This window comes from Camelina sativa, chromosome 2 (assembly GCF_030686135.1).
Source record: "Camelina sativa cultivar CO46 ecotype springtype chromosome 2, ASM3068613v1".
NCBI classification, from domain to species: Eukaryota; Viridiplantae; Streptophyta; class Magnoliopsida; order Brassicales; family Brassicaceae; genus Camelina; species Camelina sativa.
The window spans coordinates 21,238,909-21,247,299 of NC_141881.1; the positions used below are offsets into that span (position 1 = coordinate 21,238,909).

The 8,391-nt window shown below is 39.2% G+C and overlaps 3 protein-coding genes across 3 annotated transcripts; 2 read left to right on the forward strand and 1 right to left on the reverse strand.

Annotated features, from left to right (window-relative positions):
• Nucleotides 1–228: 228 nt before the first annotated feature.
• LOC104727322 (low-temperature-induced 78 kDa protein) lies at nucleotides 229–3,298 on the forward strand. Its single transcript, XM_010446398.2, has 5 exons — nucleotides 229–578; nucleotides 690–872; nucleotides 964–1,533; nucleotides 1,632–2,960; nucleotides 3,050–3,298. The coding sequence occupies exons 1-5, from the start codon at nucleotides 524–526 to the stop codon at nucleotides 3,136–3,138; spliced, it is 2,226 nt and encodes a 741-aa protein (XP_010444700.1). The 5' UTR covers nucleotides 229–523; the 3' UTR covers nucleotides 3,139–3,298.
• Nucleotides 3,299–4,242: 944 nt separating this feature from the next.
• On the forward strand, nucleotides 4,243–6,518 carry LOC104753156 (uncharacterized). Its single transcript, XM_010475447.2, has 6 exons — nucleotides 4,243–4,834; nucleotides 4,932–5,269; nucleotides 5,355–5,424; nucleotides 5,515–5,769; nucleotides 5,868–6,388; nucleotides 6,468–6,518. The coding sequence occupies exons 1-6, from the start codon at nucleotides 4,243–4,245 to the stop codon at nucleotides 6,516–6,518; spliced, it is 1,827 nt and encodes a 608-aa protein (XP_010473749.2).
• Nucleotides 6,519–6,926: 408 nt separating this feature from the next.
• LOC147948982 (uncharacterized protein At4g04775-like) lies at nucleotides 6,927–7,756 on the reverse strand. Its single transcript, XM_087477605.1, has 2 exons — nucleotides 7,273–7,756; nucleotides 6,927–7,194 (listed from the first exon to the last, which is right to left on the reverse strand). Exons 1-2 carry the CDS (start codon nucleotides 7,444–7,446, stop codon nucleotides 6,931–6,933), a joined length of 438 nt encoding a protein of 145 aa, XP_087333731.1. The 5' UTR covers nucleotides 7,447–7,756; the 3' UTR covers nucleotides 6,927–6,930.
• Between the last annotated feature and the right edge of the window lie 635 nt (nucleotides 7,757–8,391).

Below are 8,391 nucleotides of genomic sequence, written 5' to 3' on the forward strand. Positions count from 1 at the left end.
TCGATGTCAAATGAGGACGATCTGCCATTTTTCTTTCATGTAAAACAGTTGGTATCTCAAATACGTTTTCTAATTATGAGAACGACGTGCCATTTGTTAACGGCCCCAAAGTTTGTAAACGTAAAAATAACCACATGATGGGCCAGCCAATACACATGGACCAACTACTATTAATAGAAACGTACGTAAGGTGTAGGATATAGTAATAATAAAGATCATACCGACATCAGTTTTTCTAATTTAAAAAAAAAAACTAGAAAAGAGAAAAAGATCATACCGACATCAGTTCCAAAAAAGAAAAAAGATCAAGCCGACATAGACACGTGTTAGAGAGCCAAAGACTTTGACGTGGCACCAAGAAACAGACGCCTTGTACGTGTCCACTGTTCCCTCTCAGTATCTCTATAAACTTTAGTGAAACTCTCTTCTGTTTCACTCAAAATATGCAAACTAGAAAACATTCATCAGGAGGAGGAATAAAGAGTCTGATTACTTCCCTCGGAAAGAAAAAAATCTTTGGAAAATGGATCAGACAGAGGAACCACGGGAACCACTCAAAACACAACAGCAGCACCCAGGTATATATTTTTATTTTATACAGTCCAATCTCAGAAGTTTTTTGAAAAAAAAAATTATTTATGTGACATTCGTTTTAATTTACTTGATTTATTGTGATTTGTGTAATACAGAAGAAGTTGAACATCATGAGAATGGTGCGACTAAGATGTTTAGGAAAGTGAAGGCAAGAGCTAAGAAGTTCAAGAACAGTCTTACTAAACATGGTCAAGGCCAAGAGCAAGATCACGATGTGGTTGAAGATGATGACGACGACGAAGATGATGAGCTAGAATCAGAAGGGAACAGTGCACATGGTAACTTTTTATTTTATAATCTTCCATCTATTATTTGTAACCTAAAACTTATGTTTTTGTAACATTAACGGTTTTGTAATTGTGTATGCAGGTGTAACAGGTAAACCTGAGACTCTGAGTCATCCCAGAGAAACTAGTGTTCCGGCACCAGAGGAGATTGTTCCACCTGGGACAAAGGTGTTTCCTGTTGTGTCTTCTGATTACTCCAAACCAGCTGAACCTGTATCTTCTGATTACTCCAAACCACCTGAACCTGTATCTTCTGATTACTCCAAACCACCTGAACCTGTACCAATACATGATTCATCTTACGCAAACGAGGGATTGTTTAATCATCCAAAAACAACGGATACATCGGACAAGGAAGAGAGCAGAGATGTACCGATTCGTCATCCTGTGCCCGAACTCTCGGATAGAGAAGAGAGCAGAGAGACTCATCATGAGTCATTGAACACTCCTGTGTCTCTGCTTTCCGGAACAGAGGATGTTTCGAGGACGTTTCCTCCAAGTGGTGAAGATGATCATCTCGGTGGTCAACGGAAGGTCAACTTCGAGACTCCTATAAAGATCGAGGATGATCCAGCTGTTCCAGTAGGAGGGTCAGATTATCTCAGTGGTGTATCTAGTTACGAATCCAAAGTTTCTGATCCCACCAAAGCAGGTTAGATCTTTGACTGTGAGGTTTAGGATTGTGTGTTCTTAGGGTTTATGAATGTGTTATTAACTCTGTTATGTTTCTGTTTGTGTTTGATGTTATAGGTGGAGAAGGTGGAGTACCCGAGATTGCCGAGTCTTTTGGTCTGATGAAAGTGACAGATGAGTCTGCTGATCAGAAACCAGGACAAGGTTTCGAAAGAGACTTATCGAGGAGAAGCAAAGAATTCAGAGAATTCGATCAAGACTTCAACTCTGTACTCGGTAAGGACTCGCCTTCGAAATTTTCAGGTGAATCAGAAGCTGAGCTTGAGAAAGATTCTTCGACGAGAAGCCATGACTTCGATATGAAGACTGAATCTGGAATGGACAAGAACTCTCCATCAAGAAGCCACGAGTTTGATCTCAAGACTGAGTCTGGACTCGAAAAGAACTATCCAATGGGTTTTGGAAGTGAATCAGGAGCTGAGGTGGGAAGAGATGAGTTTGAGCAGAAGATCGGATCAGGAAGAAACGAGTATTCGCCGGAATCTGACACCGGATTAGGAGCTCCGTTGGGTGGAAACTTTCCGGTGAGAAGCCATGAGTTGGATGTGAAGGAAGAGTCTGGAGTAGACAAGGATACGCCGACTGGATTTGACGGGGAACCAGATTTTCTAGCTAAGGGAAGACCTGGATACGGCGATGCATCAGAAGAGAGAAACTTACCGACGGCGAGAAGTGATGATGTGAAAGTAGAGACTGAGTTGGGAAGAGACTTATCGACGGAGACTCATGATGGATTACTCGCACCGGAACATTCTCGTCCTAATGAGAGAGATGAGTTTGAGGAGTCGAGAGGTGATTTTGAGGAGACGAAAGATGAGACAAAACCTAAGACTTACGCACAACAGTTTGCTTCAATGCTAGGTTACTCCGGAGAAATCCCCGAGGGACAAAAAACTCAAGCGGCGAGAACTGTTGATGATGAGGATGAGAAGTTGACTCCGGTTAACGTAAAGGATGAAGAAACAGAGTCTGCCGTGACGAGGAAGTTACCTTTTTCTGGAGGTGAAAGTGGAGTGGAGGAGACGGAACAAGGGGACAAGAAAGATGTGTCCGGTAGGGATTATCTCGCGGAGAAACTGACACCTGGAGAAGAAGACAAGGCTTTGTCTGAGGTGATCGCTGAGAAACTTAAGATTGGAGGAGAAGAAGAGAAGAAGGAAACTACGGCAACCAAGGATGTGGATGTGACGGTGGAGAAGACCCCTACCGAGAAGGTATCAGTAGAGGGAGAACACGGTGAGGCGGGTGAAGAGGAAGTGAAAGGAGGAGGAATGGTTGGGATGATTAAAGGATGGTTTGGTGGTGCTGCGACGGAGGAGGTGAAGCCAAAATCGCCACATTCTGTTGAAGACTCTGAGTCTACACAATCACTTGGCACAACCGTTGGTAAAAACTCTCTCTTCCTTGATATGTGTTTAATCTAAGATTTTGGTGTTTAAACTCTCTCTTACTGAAATGTCTTGTTGCAATGATAGGAACTAAGGGGTTTCCGGAGTCCAGTGGAAGTGAGCTAGGAGAGACTGGCGTTGGTGGCGGAGCTGTACCTGTGCAGAGGGGAGTTTGAGAATATGAGAACTAAGATTTGGGTTTACTTTGAATGTTTCTATGTTATGTTTGATGTCTTTTGTTTCGACTTTGATGAATTATGATGTATTATGATATAATCCTCGTTTGTGTGAAAAAGAAATTTGGTTAATAAATTTGGTTAACTCTATAACTTAAAAGTGGGTTGAATCATAAAGTTTCCCTTCAATGCTCTAGAAGTATTCGTCGGAATTCACATTATAAACCTCACCAAAAGATGACAAGCATATAAATGTAGTACTTATGATTTTGGTACAAAAGAGATATCAAAATATGTATCTTGATTCTTGAATTATATTTACTGTTTAAATCCACTCAAGCGACACTTATATATGCTCAAAATAATGAATGGACTGTTTGTTTATTTATAAATTGCTACGTAGATTCGAGTAGCATTGACCACATTGTTTGAAAAATTTAAACCAGTTTTTTCGGGCCCAATGATTAGTCGTGGACTGAGGGATCACCATGAGTTATGTTAAAAAAAAAAAAAATTGATTGTTTAGTGAGAAGGGTCATGAAAAGTGAAAATGGCTATTACAGAGAAAGGCGTTTATTGATTCAAGGATAGCAAAGTAATTAAACATGCATAACCAACTTGCATTACTAGTAGCTTTTTAAAAAAGGTAAATTGTGAACTATTTATCATTGCATGCATCATCATTAAGTCGGATTGACGTACTATTTCCCCCTCGGAACTATCATATCGTACTGGTTCCACATCGATCTTCAACCTCTTACTCTAGCTCCCTCGGACTTTCATTCTCCGTCTATTTCCCCCCGAATTCATACTTAAATTTCTATTTCCCCATCGGACTTAAACTTCGCATCTATTTTCCCATCGATTTGGTTTTTACGGTTTACTGGTTTGATTAACCAACGAACGAACCTTATTAATCCAATTAGACCATATTAAACCGGATTATAACCCGATTACAACCCGATTACAAAACTAAACCTAAACAAACCTAAAAATCAGAAAATCCCCAAATCGTTTTCCCCCTTTCTCGACGAACCCTAGAACCTCAGAACCCTAAATCGTATCTTCTTTCTTCTTCTCGTTTCTTCTCTCTTAGTGGTTCCGATGGCGTTAATTTCTGTTCCTAATCCACCTATTGAAGTCGATTTCGACGCAGAAGCTGAGGATCGAGATGAATTTCATATCGAAAAGATCGTGACAGACTTTACAGAAGCGGAGGAATCGATTCGTCACAACGTGTACCCAGAAAGTGACGACGAGGCTGAAGAACGTACTCGTGGTGGTGCGGCGAGAAGGGAGACACCCATCGCTCGTGGTGATGGCACAATGTATAAAGGGCAAAAGTTCTACAATGGAATCGCATTTAAGGAGTGTGTGACTGACTATGCACTCACAACAGGTCATAATCTGAAACAATACAGGTACGATAAAGATAGAATCGGTTTTAAGTGTATTGGTGCTAAGGGGAAATGTATGTGGAAAGTGTATGCTGCTTGTCTTCATAATGAGTCGTTTTGGAGGATTACAGTCTACACGAGCAAGCATATATGCATACCTAATGGAAAGTGTGATATGTTTAAGGTCCCAGTAATAGCTAGGTTATTTCTTGATAAGATAAGAGAAGAACCCGATTATTACTTGCCTCTAAAGATGAAGCAGATTATAATGGAGAAGTGGAAGATATCAGCTACTAGAGGTCAGTGTCAAGCTGCTAGGAGGAAGGCATTGGGATGGATTGAGCGTGAATACTCAGTTTGAACGTCTTCGAGACTATGGGGCTGAGATATTGGAAGCGAATCAAGGTTCTGTTGTAGAGATTGATACAGTGAAGAACGATGCTGGTCAGGATGTGTTTAAGCGATTCTATGTGTGCTTTGATGTTCTTAGAAAAACATGGAAAAAATCATGTAGACCACTAATAGGAGTTGATGGCTGCTTCTTAAAAGCAAAGATCAAGGGACAGTTGTTGGTTGCTTTAGGAAGAGATGCAGACAATGGTATCTACCCAATGGCTTGGAGTGTTGTTCAAGTTGAGAACAAAGATAATTGGTCATGGTTTGTGAATAGGCTGAAAATTGACTTGGATTTAGGTGATGGAGATGGGTACATTATGGTGTCTGATCGACAAAAGGTATGTGTTTTAGATATGGTTTATGTTTTCATAAAGATGGTTACAATGTTTTAATCAGATTATAATCATGTTATCTTTGTTCCAGGGGTTGATTAAGGCTGTTGAGTTACAGTTACCACAGATAGAGCATCGAAAATGTGTTAGACACATTTATGGTAACTTAAAGAAGGCACATCCGAATAAGAAGCAATTAAAGAAACTCCTATGGGATTTAGCTTGGAGCTACAACACTAAACATTACTAAGAGAGATTGGAGAGGATCCATGCATATGATAGTCAAGTATATGAAGATGTCCTGAAGACTAAACCAAAGACTTGGTGTAGGGCATTCCACAAGATTGGCAGCTACTGTGAGGATGTTGAAAACAACTCTGTGGAGTCCTTCAATAGTACAATCAACAAGGCAAGAGAGAAACCATTTGTGGCTATGTTGGAGACTGTAAGAAGGCTTGCCATGGTGAGGATTGCTAAACGGTCTGCTATTTCTCATGCACATGAAGGTTAGTAACACTGTACTTCTTTTATCATTTATATGTATTGTCTAATGTTTAATGTTCTTCTTCGAATGTGGTCTAATGTTCTTTTTCGAATTTGTCAGGGATATGCACTCCATATGTGAAACTTTTCCTTGCTGACGAGCTTAAGGCAGCTTCTGAGTGCTCTGTATATCCCAGTACAAATGGAACATATGAAGTTTACCTGGGATATGACAAACACAGGGTCTGTTTGAATTCCAGAACTTGTACCTGCATGAAGTTTCAGATTTGTGGAATCCCCTGCGAACATGCTTATGGACTGATAATCAACAAAAAATTGGAAGCTGAAGATTATGTGTGTGAATGGTTCAGAACATTTAAGTGGAAGGAGAATTACACCGAGGGGATTGTTCCACAAAGAGGTCCACGCTATTGGCCTTCCACTGGAGGTGAAAATATGTATCCATCACCAAGGCCGGACGATGAAAAGGTAGACAAGAAGAGGAAGAAAGGTGTTAATGAGTCACCTACCAAGAAGCAACCAAAACAAAAGAAAAGAATCATGCATTGTGGGATTTGTGGTGCAGCTGATCATAATTGTAGGTACCACCAGAAGAATAAGAATAAGAATAAGAAGGCACATGTTAGTTATTTCCCCTTTAGAATGTGAATATCGTTTCTTTGTTTCATGGGTTGACTCTAATATTTGATTAACATTGTAGGCTGGAGCTCAAGTCGAATCTTCTCAAGGCTGTTTGACTCAAGAGAAGTAATTATGGGATGGAGGACTGATGTTAATGTGTCTATTCTTATGAACCTTGTTTCAGAACATGAATGTTGTTCTGTCTTAATATGGTCTATGTAATGGTCTCTTTGAACCTTCGGATGATCTATGTATTGTCTCTTTTGAACCTTTTGAACCTTTAGAAATCGGATGGTCTATGTATGGTCTCGGTCTATGTAATGGTCTCTTTGAACTCGGTTTCGAATGGTCTATGTATGATCTTTTGAACTCTCTTGACATGTTCTCTTCTTTTAAACATATTGTCTCATAAAAATGATCCATTAACATTAACAACCAAATACAAAAGATGATCCATAAAAATCATCATATTAGCTTCACTAGAGCAAAGATGATCATACAACCAAATGCTAAAACAATTATCACATTCATCATAAAAATCATCATATTAGCTTCACTAGAGCAAAGATGATCATACAACCAAATACTAAAACAATTATCACATTCATCCTGAATTTGAATTCAGCTTTTAAATCTTCAATTCTCTCAAATAACTCTTTCTCAACCTCCATTCCCATCTTCTTCTCAAGCTCCATTTGCAGCTTCATTTGCATCTTCTCAACCTCATCTTTAAACCCTTTCATTGTCTCTACCTCATCCAACAAAGCTTCATCGATCCACTTGAAAATATGATTGTCATTCATAAGCTAGAACATAGACAATTGATTTTGTTATCCAACAGAACCTTATCAACATTCATAAGCCAAATAATAACTTCCTATTACCTTATTCGCAGCTGCATACCCACAGCGAAAGTATCGTCTACACGGATTTTGTTTAGATTTTGAATTTTTTGCCACAATTGCTTCTCCACACCAACATCTCTTAGGCACACCAACAAATCTTCCTCTTTCGCGGACATTTGCCGAACAACTTGAAGATCCAGAGACATTGCTCATGATTTTGAGAGAAAGAGAGAGATTTTGTTTTCAGTTTCGATTTTAGGGTTCTTAGTGTCAAGTTTGGGGGTTCTCGATTTAAAATAGAAGAAGAAGAAGTCGGATCGGGTTGAATATCTTATCCGGGTAATAAATTAATTTCATACCGGTTTAATATAGGTTTCTATCGGGTTTAGTTCCAAAACCGTGTAAACCCAGGTCGATGGGGAAATAGAAATTTAAGTATGAATTCGGGGGGAAATAGACGGAGAATGAAAGTCCGAGGGAGCTAGAGTAAGAGGTTGAAGATCGATGTGGAACCAGTACGATATGATAGTTCCGAGGGGAAAATAGTACGTCTATCCCATTAAGTCTGATAAACTTTTCCTTTTTTATAGATTGATAAGACAATATTTGTGAGATTAGCCGAGCTTTATTCGATAGTTTTAGTTTAGTGGAACGTAACATCTTGATCATCTACTTGACATTGATAAGGTGTAAACATGAAAGATTTACTAAGCCGAAGAGTTTTGCTGATCTTGTTAGTGTGATGATGGAGACAAATAATCATCTTTTCTATTTTTTGGCATATCAAATACTGAACTTTTTTCTGACTTGTTTGTTTTTTTGTTTTTTTTTAAATAATTGTGATCTCAAATTTTAAAAGGCTGGAAATAATTTGTTAACGAAGATATATAGATTATAAACATATCCGAGCCAAATACCCTGATGTAGCATGGGTTTCTCCTATCTGGTTCAAACAAGCTATCCCAAGATGTAGTTTTATTCTATTGCTTGATCTCAAAGGGGGCTTCTCAACTCAACCAGGGACATACTTGCAAGTTAGGGTATAAGCTACCATACTCTGCCCTATCCGTACAACAACACAAGGAAGCCAGGCTTGATAGATGACATTGCACGGCAACAAGGTAATCATTTTAAAGCATCTCTTTCAAACAATCCTAG